Source organism: Pleurodeles waltl, chromosome 6 (assembly GCF_031143425.1).
Source record: "Pleurodeles waltl isolate 20211129_DDA chromosome 6, aPleWal1.hap1.20221129, whole genome shotgun sequence".
In the NCBI taxonomy this organism is placed as follows: Eukaryota; Metazoa; Chordata; class Amphibia; order Caudata; family Salamandridae; genus Pleurodeles; species Pleurodeles waltl.
In genome coordinates this window covers 1,439,938,970-1,439,962,553 of record NC_090445.1, presented here as the reverse complement: position 1 = coordinate 1,439,962,553, position 23,584 = coordinate 1,439,938,970, and the positions used below count along the sequence as shown (strand labels likewise).

General features: G+C 41.8%; 1 protein-coding gene across 5 annotated transcripts in view; it reads right to left on the bottom strand.

The window, feature by feature from the left end:
• Nucleotides 1-23,584, bottom strand: part of ADK (adenosine kinase) — a 462,265-nt gene that overhangs the window by 43,738 nt on the left and 394,943 nt on the right. For all 5 annotated transcript variants that reach the window (XM_069240844.1, XM_069240846.1, XM_069240847.1 and 2 more), the window contains 2 exons: nt 20,485-20,520; nt 18,807-18,921 (listed from right to left, as the gene is read on the bottom strand). In XM_069240844.1, coding sequence (XP_069096945.1) covers nt 18,807-18,921; nt 20,485-20,520 — 151 coding nt within the window. The remainder of the gene's footprint in view (nt 1-18,806; nt 18,922-20,484; nt 20,521-23,584) is intronic.

Here is a 23,584-nt window from a genome sequence, read left to right as displayed (position 1 = left end):
AAGACCTCAAACTACCGACCTATCTCTCTACTCCCCTTCCCCGCGTAGGTCATAGAAGATAGTAAACCAACAACTATCCCGCTTCCTGGAGGACAACAATATAATCGACGTCTCCCAGTCTGGATTCCGCAAAAAACACAGCACCGAGACCGCCCTCATCGCCTGCACAGACATCAGGACCAGACTGGACAAGGGGGAAACAATTGCCCTCATCCTTCTGGACCTCTCCGCAGCATTCGACACCGTATGCCACCAAATCCTTCGCACACGCCTCGTCGACGACGGAATTCGCCACAAAATCCTGGGTTGGCTCACCTCCTTCCTCTCCGAAAGAACCCAAAGAGTTCGCCTTCCTCCATTCTGGTCTAAAGCCACCAAGACCATTTGTGGGGTCCCCCAAGGATCCTCACTCAGCCCCACCCTGTTCAATATCTACATGGCTCCGCTCGCCTGCATCGTCCGCCCCCACGGCCTCAACATCATTTCATACGCCCACGACACCCAGCTCATCCTCTACCTCACGAAGAACCCATCTACGCCAAGAACAACCTACACACCGGACTCCTCGCCATCGCTAGCTTGATGACAGCAAGCCACCTCAAATTGAACTCAGGAAAAACCGACACCACCACCCACGCACGCAATCTCAGCATCATACTTGACTCATCTCTCTCCATGACTCAGCAAATCAACGCCATATCATCCTCCTGCTTCAACACCCTCTGCATGCTACGCAAGACCTTCAAGTGGATTCCAATAGAAACCAGAAGAATGGTCACCCACGCTCTCATCAGCAGCAGACTGGACTACGGCAACGCCCTCTACGCAGGGACCACAGCCAAGCTTCAAAGAAAACTCCAGCGCATCCAGAACGCCGCCGCACGTCTCATCCTCAACCACGCCACAAGCACATCTCCGCCCACCTCAGATACCTACACTGGCTGCCCATCAACAAAAGGATTGTCTTCAAAATCCTCATCCACGCACACAAAGCCCTCCACGACACCGGACCGGCCTACCTCAACGAACAAATCAACTTCCACGTCCCGACCCGCAAGCTCCGCTCTGCCGACCTCGCAACAGTCCTCCGCATCTAATGCACCACCTCCGGTGGCAGATCCTTCTCCCACCTTGCCGCCAAAACCTGGAACTCCCTCCCCACCAACCTGCGCAAGACCCAGGACCTCCTAACTTTCCGGAAGCGCCTCAAAACATGGCTCTTCAAGCAGTAACACCCCTCCACCCCCAGTACCTTGAGACCCTACCGGATGAGTGGCGCACTTAAGAAATTTGATTGATTGACACAGCACCCCAAAGGACTGCATGCATAGACTACACCTAAGGGCCATGTGAACTGATGATATATACATAAAGCCCTTGTAAACCAAATGTGTGCCTGACAATTTCCATCTACAATGACAATATTTACAATGCCCTGAGCATAGTGTGACTCACAACACAAAAGGCGTGGTGCACATACAGAGTGCACCATTTTAAGGCTCTTGTGTAACAGACTGAGAGCAGTACAACACTTGTGCACAAAAGAGTGAACCATCCTGTATACAGCCAGTCTGTGTGCAAATAGTGTAAATCACAAGGTCCTCTTGCAGTGAGTGTAAACCAAAGACTCTGAAACAGTCTGAATCTGAAGACCCGTATTGCATAATTAGCATATTTTTTAATAGGCAAACTAGGGGCATAATCAGTCTCTGCCACCAAACCCTACAAGTCTATCCATTCAAGGGGTGTTTATGAGTTTGCCCCTTGTAACGGTATGCATCTGTCAACATTCTTCAGCTTGTCACACTGCCCATTCACAATAAAGTGAACATCCCAGACCTTCTCTGCACTATCATGAAAAACCCCACTTGCAATCCACTACAGCCAGCTAAGGAGACTGATCATGCTGCCACTGTTATTGAACTCCTCCATACACCTATTGCTCATCACCGCCAACCAAAGCCAGTATAAAACAGAGCACAGAAGCGAAAATCCTTCAACCCTTCACAAACAGATGCATTCTATATCAATTTCACAAATCTGGTAGCTGTAACTGATGCCAATGTTGACATCCTGCTCAGAGGCTTCAGCCACACAGGTGACAGCAAATGCCCTTGGGACACTCAACTGATACATGAAAGCCAAGTCCTCTGAACCATGGTGTAGCCCGCAGCTTGACAACGCAGATGTAAAAAGACCCAACATCCTTAAAAAACATCTCAATTTTCCCAATCTCCACATAAATACTCAGAGAAGTCATGGACATCTTAACTGATATACATGTCAGCGTTTTAGAACAATAAAGTGGGATATTTTGAAAAAATAAAATTGGGAGAATGCATTTTCCCCACTGACGTCTATTTGAAGCAGAGAATTTCAGGCATGAGATAGCCAAAATATAGTCATTTTTGGCTTCAAAAATTGGAATTCCGTCTGAACGGAGCCTATTGGCAAGTATTTATAGAGCATACTGATTTCCAAAGCCTCTCATGGTCATTGGTAATCACTAGTATGAGGGTGGGGGCCAGCTCTATCTGAAGGTTTCTGCTGGGTGAGGCACTCAAACACTCAAGCACGAACGTCAAAGGGCTAACTGAAGCAGAAACCCACCAAGAAGGTATCAGCTTTCATTAATTGAGGCTGGAAATAACAATGATTACAAACATGCCTTGCAAAGATTACTCTAGATTACTTCATTTTGCAACTCACCCACAGCAGCAAGCACTAGGACTACCAGATCCACACCTACTAGAGTTTCAGGGTCCATGCTGCACACAAGACAGATTGCAGAATAGGCTGAGCTCAGTTTAGCAGAGTGAAGCTCTGCCTACTAGAAGCGGAGTTTAGAAAGGCTTTCCAAGTATCATTCTTTCAATAACAGTCACTTTTCTACCTGCAGATAGGAAGGAGACTTACATTCCCATAGCACTCAACCTGTTTCAACAGTTTTCTCTTGTGGAATTTGAAATGTTTATGACAGATGCATGTGCGGTTAAGTCTGTGCCCTTTAATGATCCCTGCACTACAGTATCTTCAGTCTGTCACTAGATACCATAGCCCTGCAGCTTCTTTTTTTGAGGCAATGTTTTATATGCTATGGTTTAAGAATGTCTTCTTTACAAAGCACTGGTTGCACCATTGGTGAAAATTTTACATCAGATTCTCTAAAACTCAGCAACCAGTGTCCTACTTGTCTTCTTCCTTTTCCTTCCAAGATCCTGGAAATATAAGCCAATATACAGCTATCTGGTTTTATAGAAAGCAACCATATTCTAGATTCTGGTGCGTATATGGCTTTACCAGCTGTCAAGGATGATAACCAGATGATGCTAGAAGAAGAGGGGTTGCTGCACTCTTCTTTCTAGATCTTAGCATTGTTGTGATATTGCTTCTCATACCATACTTTGTTAGCAGCTACACTGTGTAGGCGATTTGTGATAAGGCTCTTGAGTGCTACTCCTCACTCCAGGAAGATCGCTCCCAAACCATTTATTTAAAGCCATTCCATTATCACCTGAAGACACTGGTGAGTTTGCGTGTGTGTGAGTTACCACAAAGTTCTTTACAGCACCCCTTGGCAATCTTAATTTGTGGTTTTTGTTTTTCTCTTACGTCTTGTGTGGTTGTAATGTCTTTTAAAGATGAGTCCTCTGCCAGCAATTTTCATACTTACTAGCTTGCTAGATGAGGTGAGAATACACTTACTTGAAATTAATGGAGACAAAACAGTTGTTTATTTCGCAGGGCCTATTATTTGGTTCCCCTCTTGGTCACCTTATGTAAATTGTGATGCCCCTTTTTCGGACACATTTAGCAAAGAATCTATTATCTTGATGTTTCTTTGTGTTTCACAAAGCAAGTCAATGCCTTCACTTCAAACTGCTTTTGGTATCTATGTATACTATTAAGCTATTCCCACTTCTTCCTGTGGATTCCCATCATTTAGTAGCCTGTTATGTCATGTCGAGACTACTGTAGCTTGGTCTCTGCTTACCTAGAAGAAGAATTAACTCAAAACTTGTTAAGTTTGCTCTAGTTAAGTCTCCACTTACACTGATTTATCTCTTCGCATCCCAGGCCCTTCACCGGTTACTAGCGAAAAAGAACAGGGCTTTAAAGGTTTTATGCATTTGTCACAGAGCCCAACATAATCGGGGCCAAGCCTTTACTCAATCTAGACAGCTACACTCCCAAGCACAAATTGTATTCTGCTGAAGCATCCTTGATAAAAATACTGCATAGTCATCGAGCTCGACTAGGGAGAAGAATTTCCCACTTGGCCCCTTAACTATGGAATACTCTGCCTACCATCTTCGTCCAAATTTAGATTACCGCTGGTACCACAAGGCCCTGAAGACTTGGCTACTGTGTTGAAACTTCTGTGAGTTTCTCAAGCTCAGCATCAGAACACTCAATCTTTGGGTAGATGTTCACACTGTATACGTTCTAATGGAGGTAATGCTCTGCTGGTTGGGAACTTTCAGGCTCTTCTAATACTGAAGAAAAGCATCCTGCATTTAAAATCTGTCTCAAATGTTTTAGCTTGACGATCACACTGACCCTCAAAGTGCTCGAGTGGATGCTGCTATCTGCCCACAAGTCTCAAGACATGCTACTTTGTCTACAAGGCACTCAATTCCAACAAATTCACAGACCGGAAGAACAAGATCAAGACTTCTGGTGAAACATGCAAGACACACAGAAGGAGCACAGCCAAACTGGGAATTAGGAAACTCGGAAAGAAGACGAGACATCAAGCGTTCCCCTACAAAGCTCAAAGGGTGACAAACTCAATCCCAGTGGAGATCTGCCAAACCCAATCCTTTTTTTTAATTCCAAAAAGAATTTCTTAAGTTAGAAGAATTTTCTTTTACCACATTCAGTTAGCAACAGGTTTTCAGGCACTGGAATACTTATTAATAAAAACAATAGAAGAGCAATACAAACAGCTAGATGGAACTCCGGAACAAATAAAAAATGGAACTAATCAGTCAAAATCCTCCCAAAGTGACAGTGTGAGGTGCATTAAAGTGAAACGTTTCTAGATTACCACAAGTTTCTTAAGAATACAACTTTACAAGAAAAATGCCTATTAAAGTTGTTGATTTGCTCTGGGCCGTTCGTAGGGCAAATGAAACGTAAACCTAACAAGGCACTAAAGATGGGGCTCCATCTTTTTTGGTGCAGATGGGGAAAGAAAATCAAGTCCCTACTGGTGAAAGAAAACGTATTGTTTTCTAACTTTTCTTTGCATCTCTCCTCATTCCAAAAATGGGCGATGTTACAAAATAAAAATTTTAACTACCCATTTACTTATGAGATAAGCAGTACTATCAGTTCTCAAACTATTCAAGTTCTGGGATACTGCCAAAATGTGCTTTTTCTTCCATGCTTCTCTCAAATACTTAGCATTGCTGATGTGACATGGGAATCAATATCTGACAGCCGCATGGTCAGTTTTCTTTCAGTCAAAATGACAGCAGTATTTAACCAGTCTCCTTTGCCCAAGCCAGGGCAAAAAGTGACCTTTCTTGTAGATTTGTCATGGAGCTCAAATAATGTTGCTGACTGGGGTCTGCTTGTAAATTTCTCTCCATCAAATGCAACATGCGCAGTCGATTGCGAATCACTGTACTTTCAGATATGTCTCACCTTCCCATCAGAGCCAAAAGCAGGAGCTCAAAAACGGTTGTGAAAAAATACAAAAGTCTCATTGTTCAGTTACATCATTTAAATCGGCAAAGCAAAAAGGTCTGGGGTTGGCAGCCACCCTTTGGCTTTGTAAATGCTTACTTTTTCCTGTTTTCCCCCCAAACTTCATTGTGGGGAAGCAGCAAGGCCTCTTTCAACCTAAAAATGGCTAAAGGCAAAATAGTTTTCAGCTATTAAAATAAAGTATACATTGCTACAGTGATCTCTAAAAAATGAAGGGAGCCACTTTGTGTGTTGATATGCTACTTGGGAAAGGGCAAAATGCCACCACTCAGTGATGTTAGCCAGTGGCTGAAGTGGGCAAACCCATTGGCCCCACAGTATGTGCTGTAGTGGGTGGAGGAAAAATGTGGATAACAAAATAACAGACCAATGGATAAAATGGGTTGCATGAAAGAGCCTCTAAGCAAGCATATTATAAATATAATTTGCCTGTAATCAAAAGGTCTCGGCTAAAGTAAGACCTAAAAAAATATCGGCCATTTAACAGAATGGGAATGGGATCTTCTTTCCACTTTATTGCTCAAAAATCACAGTTGCCAAGACTATCTTTACCTTTTTGTTAGCATTAGGGACATAAGCTTCTAGTTGTAGATTTCTGGCGATCACCACAAGATATAGTGTCCACTTTGAACGATTCATTGCTGGCTGTTGAGTTGGGGGAATTTATGTATTCATTTGTTACTCCTAAATGGTGCAATATTAGTATCTTAGATGTGTCTGCATTTATTTTCAGGCTTTCTTTCTTGCATAGGTCCTCTACAGCTGCCAGTTGGGCTCGCTCTCTGAATGATTTTGGTGTGAAAGCTAGAATTTTTCGATTCATTGGCCTAGGACAGAAAAGGAACCTTCCATGTTTCAGTGCAATACACACTGCGAGGCCCAAGTACTTTGAAAGACATATCATTTAAGTACAGTGAGAACAGAGTTGGGCTCAAAGGGCAGTCTTGTTTTGCTCTATGTAGAGTCATGAAACATGAACTTAATTTGCCATGCTGATGTTTCCTTACCAGGGCTGACCTCACCTGTTCAAGAGCCAGCTTATCACAATACATTCAGAACAATGCCGGACAGTGGACCCTCCTTAGAACCTAGTTCCTCCACCCATTTAGCCTTGCAGTTTTCCACTCCTTTTCCGCTCCACTCTCACCCGACCCCTCCTTTCTGCGAGCTCCCTGCCTGCAGCCATAGAACTTTCAATACGGCCTGCACAATAAACCAGGAAGTTCTCGCAGAATTTCAGCCGCACTTCACACTCGCTCCATTACCATTCTTAATCTCTGCATACCATCGACGTTTGCGTCCTGGTTCCTCCTCATTTTGTAAACTCTTCTCTTGAACAGTACTGCTCTTGGTTTGCAGGGAGCATCAGTGTTTTAAAGTATAGGCTAAATGGGCTCTGGCCCAGCCTTCCAAGGGGCCCCCTTACAGAACCAGCTCTGTTCTGCATAAAGTCTTGTCCTAATGACCTTTAGTAATTCTTAAATAGACTGTTTTAAATACCATTTCATGCACCATCCATGAAAAACGTTTTAGGATCAACACAGGACCTCACAAATGAGAAATGGAAGGGTGTCACAGAGATTATTTGCAGTAATAATTCTGAGCTGCTGCAGGATTACAACATTGAAAACACATCAATATCACGGAATATTAGATGTAAACCTGTTTAGATCTAGTATGGTCGAGGCTTCCTGTGCAGTGTCAGTGACCTGGCCAAAGAGCTGAAATTGGATCATGACTTCAAAGCTGCCCCTCGCAATCCTCCCCCCAAAATCCTTAAAATGTCACTGGTACGATATATAAAACACACAATAGCACGTAGAAGACCATTACGACATTAAAAACCGGTGTAAGACTATGTTGCTACATGATTGGTCTTTGACAGATCGATTTCATTAATAAATACGATGCCTCATGGAAACCAAGGCGGACAGTTTTAGCAGACTCCGGTGACCTTTGCCGCCCTTCTCCAAGCCTATATATTTCTAGTGACGGGCCCAACTAACAACGTCGCAGCAAGTGCAGAGGCCCCCGGGGACCTTGAAAGTTGTTGCATTTTTTATAACCCCTTCAGTACTTAAATAAGTAGTTCTTGTTTGCGCGCCACGGGACCCTGCTAAACCAATGGGCGTTCAACCTCGCCTTCTCTGGAAGTTTATATAATGCCAAAGTGTGACAAGTCTGGAGAAGAGAGGAAACAGTAAATTCGGAGGTTGGGTGTGTGTGGAATTTAGCTCTATCACAGAAAATCTGTGATGGGGGTCAGTGTTTTAAACGGGCAGGTACTGTCCGGTACTGAGTGCCTGCACCGCTAAGTACTGCTGCAATATATTTAAAGCGTGAGTACCTGCACTTCTATAATTCCATTTTAAGCAATGGACAGGGTTAAGCTTATGCGGTAAACCAATCCCATAAATGCAGTAGGCACCTCAGGAACAAGGGGGTATGTAGATGGACATGTTATGCCATCGAGGATCCGCAGACGGTAAACTATCATGCAGGAGTCTGTGCGGCTCCCATCTCTGGCACCGAGACAGCCTTACAGATGTTGGACTTGGCAGTGCTGCTTGTCATCGCGCTAACCGCGAGCGGCATTGTGTGAAACGCGACAAGGCCTCAATTGATGTGATAATTAGGGGGCATTTGCATAGGCTTTAAAATTAACCGAATTTGATAGCCAACTGCTCCCAAAAATTCCAGTCCCGTAGTCCAGGACAACCACGCATTAAGAGGAGAGCGAGGGTGACGGGTCGGTAGATCCTTGGCACAGCTGAGGCAGTGTTCAGGGCGTTCATTATCCTAAAAAGTGAACAAGTGCGACCCCATGTTCAGAACCGGCCCCCTTCTTTTTACACCATAAACAGTGGAGATAGGGTGACCAGATTTTGAGGAACAAATCGGGGACAGGTCAGACATAAAAGAAGGACTAACGACTTTACACTCACTTTTATATCTGGCCTGTCCCGTTTTTTTGTGTACCTTTGTGAATGTGTGTCTATACATGTGTGTTTATATATATATATATATATATATATATATATATATATATATACACACACACACACACACACATATATATATATATACACACACACACACACACTTATTTATTTACAAGACCATACATATAAAATTAGCTGTGGCTTGACCTCCCATCCTGCACCCCCCAACCCGCCCCCACCCACCTCTCTCAGGCCCCCACTCCGTCTCGCTGCTGGGAGCAGACAGGGGACTGTGTTGCCTGACAGTAACAGATAAATTACTTAATTATTGCATACTTTGTAGGCGTCTGTTAAAGGAGAACGTACCTTTAACTTATGCTTCCCTCGATAATCTGACCTTTGTCCCCAAAACCGGGACATTCATGTAATAATTTGACCTTTGTCACAAAAAACGGGACATTTGTTTAAATTTAAGAGAAGCGTCGGGACACCGGGACAGTCCTCTAAAAACCTGGACGTCCGGTCACCATAAGTGGAGGCCGATAAGTCAGTCACGACAGCCCCAGAACACCTCTCCCCACACACCAAAAGCTAGCTCCATCTTCAAACGCCGCTTGCGTTTCCTCTTCAAACATCGACCTCGCTCCAGACTGTAAACAACGCCCCTTATCCCCCCATACAAGCCTTATCATAGACAAGCCGAGCGCAGGGACAGTGGCGGAGGCACCCAACACACTTACCCATCAGGAAGCTAAACTAAGCCCCCTTTCCATTCTATCAGAGGTTTTACTCTTTCCACAAAAATACTTAAACCCACCAAGAGGAAGCCCAAACACATGCTCAATCTTCCATGCAGGACCACTCCCTCATTGAGGGGAGACAGACTTTACAAGGCAGCCTTTACCACAAAGGTAGGTTTTTGTACCTTTAGCATGCAAGTCTCTCCACGCAGGTATTTTTTATTAGTAAATACCATGTAGTAAAGTTTTTTTTTTTTTAAATAACATTACGATTAGGTTATTTGAAGTAAAAAAAAAAAAAAAAAAGGTTTAGGTGTGGGGAGCCGTAAAGGGTAATATTCTGGTTTAATGATGGGTAGGGTTAAAGGGAGAAAACATCAGGGGTTAGGAGTGTATGAAAAACACTGGGGGGGACGGCTTTTTTTCTCTCTCTCTGACTGAAAGCAGTGGTGGGGCACAAATACAAGATGGAATTGCACCTTGTGAATGAGCCTAACTACCCACTTATTTCGATTCACCCTACTCACCCCACTGCCTTTGATTGCCTACCCATTCACTCATCCACATTGTCATCCACTGCCATTCACACAACTCTTATACACAGACACCCACATTTTCTCAGCCGCTCAGTTAAGCCCTGCAAACACGTATTCAAACATGCAGCCTCACCCATCCAGTATCCAGCAGTTTGTGATAAAAGTTACGCTTTTATTTGAGCTACAGATTACATGTTTAATATGACAGATCACGTCATTAGCCTGCAGAAGGAATAAAACAAGCATAACTAGCCATGATAAATTACTGGAACCATTACTGCCTTTGAGAGACAAAATCACCTACAGAGGCTGTGAAGGGAAGGGAGAGAAGAGACGAGAGAACAGATTTTTTTCTTATTGTCTATTAAAAAAGATAGAGCTCCAACTTACTTGTGTGCAGGGTTGTCTATGGCATATTTATGACTTGAGATCTTCAGGTCACACTCCTGTCTCCCAGAGAGCCCTGGATGAAGTTATTTATTGTATTTATTCAATTTCTCTGCCACAGACTCCTTGTAATGCAGGAAAAGGGGATTTCTTTTGCGCAATGCCACATTCTCTTAATAAAATGTGACCTCTGGTAACATGCTTCTCAGTGGACCCTTAGCCATTTAGTCAGAGTGGGGCGTGGTCAGTAAGGCCTTCTGATCACACCTTACCATTTGAGTATACAGGAAAGGGTGGAGTAATAATATCTGAGTGGCATGAAGTTTTTTGGAAACCCGGGCTGAACGGAAAAACGCTCCAGGCTATTTACTATCAGAGTTACTGGTGGAGGAGGAGATAAGCCAGGGATGTCACTGCGTTCTGAGAAAAAATAAGGGCTTTGCGTGGGTAAGCCCAGTCAGCCCTTCTGTGCAGCTTTCAGCCACACACTCATGCAGGCGCAGTGGGGCTTTTGAAAGTGCACAACTTTCACTTGGAAAATGTTGCGCAGAAAATGTTTTACTTTCATAATGTATTTAAATACATGCTTCACTGGAAAGGCCAGAAAAGGCTCGGGCGTAGCCCCTTAGCCCTTGAACACCAGCCCCCCCCCCCGATTTTTTGAGACAAAAACAAAGGTTAAAGTGGAGTTAGAGGGAGGGGGAGGTAGTAGGATTTTAACTTAAGTTATCAAAAACCATAGGAATTGCCTGCAAAAAGCATTAGCATTAAAAAAAACACAAACAAGGGGGAATTCACAAGTTATACGTTACTGACTTACTAACTTACAACATATAACCCTGCGCACAGGGCAGAATTGCTCGAAAGGTCTGGCCTATGGTAAGGTCCTGTTCCCAACCCATCCTGTGCAGTGAGACAGGAGTGAGTGAGGGAGCCCGTCTCTTGAGAAAAAAGCCAACTGACGAGTTTTGAAAAAGAAAACAAAAAGAAATGTGACAATCCAATTGCTCCAGTTTTTGATTTGAGTCCCACGGAAGTCATGCAAACCCAATTGCCAATATATCTACAAATTGAGAACCTTAATTTAGCAAAAATTACTGAACAGATTTACACCAAATCACAGAAAGCAAAATCTGATTAAAAGATATAGTTTTGTACCAAATCTGGTTTAATTCTATTCAGCCATTTTGGTTGTTTGTCTAATTTGTCCTATGGAAAATGAATGGGGAAAAAAGTGTTTTGGGTCCCTCTTTTTCACAGCCCCTACTCGCTTGATAGATCACCCTGAAACTTTCTAATAAGAAGCTGAGGTAGATTAACTTTTTTGTAAAGTTTCATGAAGGTTCATCAAATGGCACCACAGTTAACAACACACTCTTCCCAGGGTAACCTTGACTTGTGAATAGTTAAGTGAAAATGTCATCTAAAACATACCATTTTAAACTTTAAAAAACTGAAATTTACCAGTTACAGTTAACTCAAGTAACTATAATTTGCACCCTCCCCATACACACTGTTGTCAATGATATCATTTCAGTTGTCATCAGTGATGTTAACAATATTGTCACGTAACATATCACGAGTGATGTAATATGTGAGGTCATAAGCAGAGCATGGCTGGGGTAAAAATTACTAGAGTTAATTATAATTGGTGAATTTCAATATTTTTTTAGCGTAACATGTTTTAAATGAAATTTTCACCTAAATAAAACATCACCTCAGCCTTTGTTTTTTCAGTGAATGTAAGTTTAAAAAAAAAAAATATTAAGTGAGATGATATTATCAGACCCAACTATGTCATTTTAACATTTGTTTTTTTGACTGTTTTTTTTTTTTTTTAACAGAGTAAGATTTTATAACCATACTCAAGTATGAGACCTCTTTGCTGCATACGGGCTTGGGGTCTTAGTTATAGTTGTTTGCGATAACTATAACTGGTGAATATCAGTGGGTGTGTCAATTTCAAATGTTATGTTTTAACTGATATTCTCACCTAACTATAACATCCGTTTAACCTTTGTTTTTTTTCCCCAGTGTATTTCTAAGGCTTTTTTTTTTAAATGCAAAGATAGATATCATTACCATACCCAACTAAAACAAAACTTTAGCCTTTGTTTTTTAAGTGAATTCTTAGTTTTAGTTTAAAAAAAAAAAATAAAGTGACATGACCATCTCTTTGCGTAGCGCTGTACGCAGGGCCCTAGCCACTGACATCAAATCGCCCACTGGAGAACAGCCATGCGCAATGGGGCTAGGCGCAGGGCTAGCATACAGCCAGGCCTTGCAGTCAAACCTCTGCTGGTTGCCAACCCTGCGCTATGCGTGAAGCGCTGGGCATACATAGCAATATAAGGTCTGTCATTTTAAGTAAGGCAAACAGTGGCTTTGTCAAATAGTCACCAATAACTATATTATAATGTATATTTAATATATTCGCACATTGCAGTGGTTAATAGAAGTGACTGTCACAAAATACTTTTAATAAAGCCTTAAAAATAAAAACATTAACATGTTGTTGAGTCTTTCTTTTTGTATTTTTCAAGGACAATGTTCAACCATAGAATCAACTACAAAGGAACTCTGCACTCTAGATGAACATACAGCATCAGCAGGCACCGATAAAAAGCCCTGCCCACCAATTCCAATTACATGCTGCCAGCAATGCTAGTATCAAGTAATCTGGAGAATGAGGGGGAGGGAGCATTTGTCACACTTGCTAAGGAAAGCATGCTTAATATGCCTCTCCAGGCTACGGCAGGCCTACTTGGACTTTCAAGTGAATAACTAAAAAGGGGCCACAGCATAAACAACAGTTGTGTATGCCAAGGTTAAAAAAGTAAAAAAATCGACCACTGATCTATGTGGGTGTAACTCAGGGCAGAGATGCATATTTGCAGATCATAGGGGGAACCTTTGTCCCAACATTAAGCACTCATTTTCAGATGGACTGTCCTACATATAATTGCATTCTCAGTTGCCAAACAAATCCTTACAAGGTGACCTAAGGCTATTCTGATGAGAGGTAACGCAGTGACAGTTGACTCATTAAGTAATGCCAGGACTGGTGACAGTTGCAAAGGACTGGTGACAGTTGCAACTTGGGAGGTCTATTCCTACCGTCATGTAGTATTACTGTTTAGAAACAGTTGCCACAGCAGAAAGGGTAGTTGTGTTGAGAAAATTGTTATAATTGTGAGGTCTTATAATTGATGCTTAGTCAAGTAACGGTGCTCTGGAATAAGCTTTATATTCTATTGTTTAGGACTATCAATGAAGGCAGTGAGATCAGAAGGTAACACTTCTCTAGATCTGCATCGTAGGAATCTTCACAGAAGTCATAATCAATTAGCCTCATTTACCCGTTTGAATTCTTGGACACTAGGTCATACAATAGTAAGTCATTCATCAGTTACAAAGCACTATTTTTGGTTTACCATATAAACAAGTGAGAGTCTACAGCAACAGTGAGTGCACTGCACTGTGGAATATGACAATGGCTCCTTAAGAAAACAATACACTGTTTTTAGCTTTCCATGGCACCTGTCTATCTGGCTGTATTGCCCCGATTTCGCACAACTTTTTATATGTTAGAGCCACAGTTTTATGGTAATGCTGTAAGTGTGGTTTATGTATCTGTAAACAGACATTTATTTTTGAGTGGCAAAATATGAAATTTGGTAAATTTGGCTTTAGGTAGGATGCATTTCTTGCTTTCTGTATTTACAATGCATGTTGTTTATCATTTATATCTTTTGAACATAAATGGTAAGGTGTTCTCTGGCATCCTGCATGTGAGAGAAACTATACCAGTGTTCATGATGCTCAGCATACAAGCTAGCCTTGAATCCTTGGAATCTCTACAGATAGCAAACTGGATATATCTACTCAAGTTAACACAGTTGCATCGTCCTATTTTCACTCCTTGAAGATGCTCAGAAGATGTTCAAGTGGCTACTGAACACCACCAGGAGAACTGACACCCCAGCAGTCATCACCAGAAGAGCAGACTTCAGGAATAACCAACCAACTTGCATAAAGACTCCAGACCATCCATAATGCAGAGTCCAGAGTAGTCCTCAATCTCCCACTTTGGGCTCACATCACACTTCACCTAAGAGAACTTCACTGGCACCCGATACACAAGGCATACACTTCAAACTACTCATCCACATGTAGGAAGCACTTCACAACAGCAGCGCACAATTCCATCACCCCTCCAGGCACCTCTGCCGGACTAGAACACACCCCAGACATACACAAAAGCAGATCAACAGGTCATGCTTTCTCATACATTGCTCCTAATGTCCAGAACAAGCTCCCACACCACATCAGAGCCCCCCCCCCCGCAAGAAGCTAAACACCTGGCTTTTAAATTAAGCTTTCCAGAGGCTAACCTCACACACCTGCCACAGCACAAGGAAACCCAAGGGTGATAGCGTGCTATAAAAATAAGGGTAACGTAACAAAGCAAAGCCTGTTTAAAGTGACAGAAAAATGCAGCCTGACCTTGAAACTTGTGAAAAATAGTGGTCTCATAGGGTCCCAGGACTTTCCCCTACACCTAATGGAGTGTACTGGCAGTTGCTTCTCAGAGTTGTATGAAGTATTTTGTTTCCAATGCCCAACATTACCCAGCCGGGCGGTGGGCGGGTTGTTTCTGACTTCATTGAAGGTTCCTATGATGGAGAAGCATGACTACAGGTATGCAAGCTTTTCTTCTACACATTAGGATCTTCACTGAATCATAAAAATCAAAACAAAGTAGCAAGTTAATTATTCTCATTTGAAGTAGCTTTGAGCAGCAGGAAAGAGACAAGACGTAAACACAGAAAAACTTTTAGTATTTTTACAGGTTTCTCAGGTTTTCCTGGCCTATTCTTCCATCAGCCTGTGTATCCAAATTTTGTCAATAGTGCCTTGTGAATGTATGAACTGATTTCTAATTTGCTGCATGGCAAATGTCTGCTACTGGTACATTACGCAGCTAAACTGAAGTTGCCGCTTTTTCTCTAGCATAAAGAGCCTTGACCTTTCCTGAAAGAGGTTTATTTGCTATTTGTTAAGAAAACTATGCAAGATAAAATCCAACTGACGACAGAATGCTTGGAAGTTACTAGACTGTGTCTTATAAGGCCATACCTTACAAAAAGTTGTTTGGATATTCTGGGGTATTTTGTTTAATCTTGATATAAGAAATGAAGTGAGCATGCAGCTCGAGTGGCTGGATTGTAGAAAATGTAGGTAATAATATAGTGTGAATAATGTGGAAATCAGAAACAATTTTAGGAAGGAAGGAAAAAAAGATGCGCCCTTGGATCACCCCGCTTGCACGAAAAACTGTAAGGTTCTGCCAACAAAGCCTACAACTTGTTCTTTCTCCAAGTAGAAAGTATTGGCAATCAAAAAAACTTTTATATCAGGAAAGATGCTGCAAAGAACACTTGTGAATAGGTTTGAAAGGAGGACTCATTAGTTGTGACTGAAATAAGTTAAAATCCAGAGGATAACATCTTATGGTTGGTGTAAAGATCTTGAGTCCGTCCAAAACAATCCTTGATTACAGGCAGCAACAGGAATTTAATTGAAGAGAATTACAATTTCGATTGGGCTACATGCAGAAGATATGATATGTTATTTCCTCTTGTAGGGAGATCAGATCATGGCAATTTTCCTGCCACAGTAGTCACGACTTTTTCAATTTCAAGGCATAACATGTTCTTATGAAAATAAGTTTGGTGTTTCTATACAAGCTGGTTTAAGAATCAGTTGTCTTTATTAGATTTCAGTAGCCACACTGAAAAATTCAATAATGTCAAGTTTGGATATTGAATTTGCCCTTAATGGCAGATACAGCTTGCATGCAAGTCTCTTGTGAGATCTGGCATACATTAGAAGAACGACCTACCAGTGTCTCTGCCAGTCTGACACCATTAGTATACTTTTTGCTGGACTTGTGCAGTTTCACTTTTACCGCAGGAATGAGTGCAATTAGTGGAAACGTGTACAGAAATCTGTTTGATCAACCCATAGAAAGGGCACTGCCCATGAGTTTGATTTTCTATCCTGGATACAAAGTCTCAGCAGGTTCTGTTTCGGGCTGTTAGAGGTAGAATGATGGGGTTCCCCATTTCTCCAAGGTATTAGTACTCCAGAAGCCACTTGTAAGTTTTCCTGAATAACAGCGGAGGAAGTCTGCCTGATGGTTCAGAGTTCCTGGGATAATTGCTGCTGCTACCGAAATGTCCCACGCAAACACCTCGTACCACATTGTTGAGGCTTCCATAGACCGTGTTCTCGACCTAGTACCTTCCTGTTTGTTCAGATAACACATGGTCATGGTGTTGTCTGTCTGAATCAGAATGTTCCTCATTATTAGAGATGAAGGGAAAGCCTTGAGTACGAGATGTATGACCCTCACTTCCAGAAAACTGATCTAAGGAATGGTCTTTGTCCATCCATTATCCCAGATCTGACAGGTGGTCTAGATGGGTTTCCCACCCTATTCCAGATTCATCTGTGAAACTAACTTGACAAAATGTCATTTTGGAAGGGAACGCCTTAGAGTAGATTCTAAATATTGCACTTCAATGCATGGGATTGTTTGGCCGAAGTAGTCACACACTGTTCGTTTCCACAGACAAATACATCTATTTGAAGTGCTTCAAGGTCCATGCACATAGCGGGGCTAATATACTAACGTTTATGACTACCAATAAAGATCTTAAATTGCAGAACTAGGGCATGCAGCAACGTAATAGGTACACATTGACAAAGCCAACTGCTTTTTAATTTGTTGTTTGAAGTGTTTAGCTAAGCTAATACAGAGCACACACAGCGTAGACAGCAGTGCAAGCTTCCATAACACAGAAAAACAGACTAGGCAACAGCAGCGTTATAATTTCCCATCAATCACAAATAACAATTGCAGAAGTCACGAATGCTTTGATATACAAATGTTGGCAAGTTCAGTATGACCAGTAGCAGAGCATGCTTATGCAGGAAGAAAAAGAAAACAGCACATCATGGCAAGAAGCAGTGCAAGCGGCTCTCAAATAGCCAGGACACTTACAGAAAAAGCAGGAACAGTACAATATCCACACATAGAAAGCACTACCACCCCCTCAACCAACAGAGACACAGCAGTACTACTACTGCTCAAAGAGCATCTTTGACGTTTCATACTGGATTACTTCAAAGCGCATCAACAACCTGTCCAAGCTGGACTGCAAAGAGGCCAAAGCAAATATTGTGATTAAGAAGGACAGAGTAAACAGACAGTAATCTACAACTGTGTAGTTGCCACACCAGTGGCAAAGATCCATTTACAATACAAGACAAAGGATATACCCGAAATACCATGCCAAATGGACTACTTTAGCAGCCACATCTTGCATATCATGACCAGAACTAGAGGCCATATCTCGGTTATTCTGTCAAGCTCTTGGCACCTCTTAAGTATTTTGACCCATTCTTGATGCTTCACTCGAGTATGTCTAAGATATTTAGAGGCCATATAAAGCATATTGTGTCCCAATCTGGAGGTTTATGCCTGTAACAGTCTGATAAGACCTGTCCATTACTTTATCCTATTATTAGTACTCTGAAGAAAAGAACTTTGATCAATGGCTAGAGACTGGGAACATTTAACCAATCCTAAATATGCTTTTTTGGATAGTTATAACGAACATCCCTAAAGCATACTAACCGAAATAATGCAACACATTTATTACTTTAACAACAGAAAAAAGAGGTCAGATAGCTAAGCTAAATTAAGGCAAATGTCGGACCCACTACAGTTTGAATCTGCAAACACTAACCTGCATCGAAACAAGCAGGTTAAGTGGCAGCAGAGTTGGGGAAATACTATTAGAGTTGTGGGTGTGGTCTGGGGCAGGTGGAGTTGAACAAGGCAGGGATTTTGTCAGGTATAACATGTTCACCGGCTGCAGATGGGTGGAAATTACAGTGATATAGGCACTTCCTTTTCTGTCAAAGCCACAGATGGAAAGGCACTGGCTTTCAGTTACTGAGATTCTGGTAGCCTACGTCAAACCTGCCTGTCTACATATGAATAATGCAAACCAGCAACCCAAGCTTATATCAAGATATGATCTCCACTTACTAACCAGGATGCTGCTGCCTCCTGGTGATAAAACAAATGGCTTGCTTACAAATCAGTCCATTAAAAGCACCTATATCTCCAAACTAAGAGTACAGCTCCAGAAATATGGGCTTACCCAACCAACATTTAGAACACACTTTGAACTGCCAAACATTTTTTTAAGCTAAAGACTGAAAATCCAAACTCACAGATTCTAAGCAAAAGCACTGGCACTCCTCCAGTGGAAAAAGGTTTGATGCGATTTGATGCACAACCACACAAATCCATACATTTATTCAAATTACAGATGCCTGAATCAGGCTCATCCAGCAGTACCAAGGAAGACAGTCCGAAAAGCATGTTTTGATGTAGTGCTCAATGTTACCTGTAGCCACAATGGTGTCATTCTCACCCTGGGTGAAAACGACAATCCGTGGTCGACTGCAATTCGCCTTGGGCAAGGCCTGCGTCTTCTGGGCAATCTCTTTTATGTCTTCTGTCTGCAAGAAAAAACAAAAGAAAGCATAGGTTACCGAAAAAGTAAACCAAATAAAAGCTTACTTTACACCCTTTAACAATATATGTACTTCCTAGTAATACAAAAGCAATCTTGTAATGGTCTAGAAATGAGCAATCCTAAATTGAACCTTGAATATTTCAGCATGGTTACCAGTGAGCCCTTATAACTCTCCTGTCCGTTCTCCAAACTATTTTTGGCTCTATGAGGCATTTCCCTTAGTCCACACATGGTACAGAAGACTTTCTGGGAAGTGGGCACTCAAGGAATTGTCTCACGTAGGGGCAAGTGAGAATTTCCCTGAAATCATATACTAATATCCTTACAGGAGATACAGGGGAAATCTACTTAAGGTGTTCCCCTACATGACACTGGATGCTCTCATCGGAGGAAACCAAACTATAAATTTGCTTAAGCACACAAAGGGTGGCTAAACAACAGGAACAGGCAGCCAGGATGCCCCGAAATCAGTTTATTACTAAGCAAAAGGGTTAAGATATTTCTTTAGATGACAGAGATGGAAACCAGGATTATCCAAGATTGCAAATGTTATCTGCATAGAAGGCAAAGGAGGACAACATTTTCATAAATCAAATTTAATTGGGAGAAAGGTTTAAGGACATCTTTTTCTCCATCTCGTCTGGGGCCAAATCACTGAGTAATTCGTTGCTTCATATTTAAATGTATTTTAAAGATGGTAAAAAAAAAAAAAACAAAAAAAAAAAACACTGGCACGGTTCGAGATATACTGTCAAAATATATCTGTCCTGCTTTATGTCATAAAGTGGAAGGATTGCCTAAGCATGTTTTTCTGACAGGTCCAGTGGTCGTACATCAGTCTTATCATTCAGTATGGAGGCGAATTTTACTGTGACAGCTTAAATAATGACAGCACTCCAGATGTTCAGGCAGTATATTGAGAGCGATTATCACAAAAAAATATGAGTGCTAGGAATGAAGAGAACAGGTGAGGGAAAAGGTATACAAGTCAATGCCAGTAAAAAGGGCATTACCAGTACAAGTCACTCTGTATAATGCACTTAGTTCAATTTTAGGGACTGGGAATAAATACTCTATCAATCTACTGAGAGAGTCGTTATGTCATTGCTATCTTTGTCAAAACAGGAATGTTTGAAGCCAAACTATGGGGCTATTCTTGAGACACGTTACCTCATGCTTTAACTACGTAAGATTATGCGCTAACCCCTGCAAAGTCATTTGTACCTAATCACAGAACACTCACATGAGAGGTCTTTTCGGCACCTTACCCGAAATCTTGGCTCACTTCTATTCAAAATCCGGTACTGGGTCTGATACCTAGTCATGAGTGACTGATCTCAAAGTGCCCCACAGTAATGTGAATTAATGTAAATTAAATGGACTTACTTCAAAGTTGTACACAGCATTTGACACGCAGTTATGGGGACTCTCTTGAAGTACTACATGGCACAAAGCCTAAATCCCAATCATGGGGTACTGACAACTTCAATACAGTTCTGTACTGCTAATTACAGGGGTTAGCATTGAAATCTTCATGTGGACTTACCTCGAAGCCCTGCTCCCGACCGAATGAAAGGGCTTCCTGTAAGAAAAGAGAAAAGACTGTCATAAGAAGATACATGAACCACCAATGTGACAACAGAACCAGAGGCCCGTGCAGAACCATCCCCAACAACTCCTCAAACTACCAAGAGTGTCCCTCTCTTTCTCTCTCTCTTTCTCTTTCTCCCCCCCCTCTCTCGTTGGGGGAAGTGGATGCGAGTGAGTCAAAAAGGTTTAATGTGGTGCATGCCTACATTCCTACTTAGAGGCAGCACTAGAGTGCATACATGTAGCTGAACTCACAGTCTACAAGGGCATACTAATGGTGATATAGAGCTATAGAAAAAGGTCACATACATAAATAGAACTCAAAACTAAACCTCCAACCAGGCAAATGGAAAGGTGTACAACTAACAAACTGAACACTGATCAGTGTTCAACTACAAAGAATAGGGCTTTCACTAAAGAGCATTACACACTATACAACAGCTTTAAGTCGCCACAAAACCAGACACCCGAGCCCCCAATAAAAATCAAAGCCAGAGACGAAAAAAGTTACTCACTTGTAACTAGTTAGTTCTGCAATATTGGCATTTTTCATACATTAATAGGCTTGAAATATTCCACTACGTCAGGGTTAGAACGGTTGGTAGTCAATATTATCATAGCATCAAGTTAGCGCAAGTAACTAAAACTCATGCCCTAAAATAATTATAACACACGCCCCCGTCATGTACAGGGTTTTCATCCAAAAAGTTACTGCAAATATTACATTAATATTTGCAATTATGTTATGAAAGATGTCACGAGTGCCGTAATTTGTGAGGTAATTAGCAGAGCATGACGAAAGTTCTAGTTACCTTGAGGCATGAGTTATAGTTTCTTTAGATATCTCCAAATATAACAGGTGAATTTCCATGGTTTTGTACGTTTAAAGTGTGAGCTTAACTATAAGTCCCTGTAACCCATGTTTTTTTTTTTTCCAAAGTGAATGTCAACATTTAAAAAAAATCTATTTCCTAACTATAACAAGCCTGTACCCTTAGGTTTTTTCAGCAAATTTCTATTTTATTTTTACACTTACAGTAGTTTTAATTACTATACGTGGATCCACCCACTGCCGAGCACGGCCAGGCCCTGTGGCCAACCCCTTATCGGCTGTGCCTGGTGGGGTGGCCTGAAGCCGTCCCTGTGGCCAACCCCACTACCACCCTAACCACCCAACCCTGAGAGAGACACAGAAAGAAAGTGAGGGATTGAGATATATATATATATGGAAAATGTCACTTACCCAGTGTACATCTGTTCGTGGCATGAGACGCTGCAGATTCACATGCTTTGCACATCCCGCCATCTAGTGTTGGGCTCGGAGTGTTACAAGTTGTTTTTCTTCGAAGAGGTCTTTTCGAGACACGAGATCGAGGGACTCCTCCCCTTTCGGCTCCATTGCGCATGGGCGTCGACTCCATCTTAGATTGTTTTCCCCGCAGAGGGTGAGGTAGGAGTTGTGTGTAATAGTGCCCATGCAATGGAGTAAATATGTATGTACATAATGTGGTTTAAAGCAATATATTTACAAATTTACAAATTTTCAAGATCAACTTCAAACGGCTACAGGCTCCCAGGGAGGCGGGCGGGCGCATGTGAATCTGCAGCGTCTCATGACACGAACAGATGTACACTGGGTAAGAGACATTTTCCGTTCGATGGCATGTGTAGCTGCAGATACACCTGCTTTGCATAGACTAGAAAGCAGTTATCTCCCCAGAAGCGGTGGTTCAGCCTGTAGGAGTTGAAGTCGTTTGAAACAAAGTTCGTAGTACTGCTTGTCCTACTGTGGCCTGTTGTGCTGTTAACACATCCACGCAGTAGTGCTTGGTAAATGTATGAGACGTAGACCATGTGGCTGCCTTACATATTTCAGTCATTGGAATGTTTCCTAGAAAGGCCATGGTAGCACCTTTCTTTCTAGTTGACTGTGCCCTTGGTGTTATAACAGGTTTGAATGCATTTAACTATCCATCTAGCAATGCCTTGTTTGGATATTGGGTTTCCTGTATGAGGTTATTGGAAAGCAACAAACAATTGTTTCGTTTTCCGAATTTGTTTTGTTCTGTCAATGTAGTACATTAACGCTCTTTAGATGTCTAATGTATGTAGTGCTCTTTCAGCTACAGAATCTGGCTCTGGGAAGAACACTGGTAGTTCTACTGTTTGATTCAAGTGGAACGGTGATATGACTTTTGGTAAGAACTGTGGGTTAGTTCGTAAAACTACTTTATGCTTGTGTATCTGAATAAAGGGTTCTTGTATGGTAAATGCTTGTATCTCACTTACTCTTCTTAGAGATGTGATGGCAATTAGAAATGCTACTTTCCATGTTGAGTATTGCATCTCACTGAGTGCATGGGTTCAAAAGGTGGATCCATGAGTCCTGTTAAGACAATGTTGAGGTTCCACGAAGGAACTGGTGGCGTTCTTGGTGGGATAATCCTTTTTAAGCCCTCCATAAATGCTTTTATGACTGGGATCCTAAATAATGAAGTTGAGTGCGTAATTTGCAGATAAGCTGAAATTGCGGTAAGATGTATTTTAATGGATGAAAAAGCTAGCTTTGACTTTTACAAATGTAGTAAGTAGCTTACGATGTCTTTAGCAGATGCGTGTAATGGCTGAATGTGATTATTATGGCAATAATAAACAAATCTTTTCCACTTATTTGCATAGCAATGTCGTGTGGTTGGTTTCCTTGCTTGTTTTATGACTTCCATACATTCCTGTGTAAGGTCTAGATGTCTGAATTCTAAGACTTCAGAAGCCAAATTGCTAGATTCAGTGATGCTGGATTTGGATGTCTGATCTGTTGTTTGTGTTGAGTTAACAGATCTGGTCTGTTTGGAAGTTTGATATGAGGCACTACCGAGAGGTCTAGTAGTGTTGTGTACCAAGGTTGTCTTGCCCAGGTTGGTGCTATTAGTATGAGTTTGAGTTTGTTTTGACTCAATTTGTATACTAGATACGGAAGGAGAGGGGGAAAAGCGTATGCAAATATCCCTGACCAACCCCTCCATAGCGCATTGCCCTGAGACTGATCTTGTGGGTAC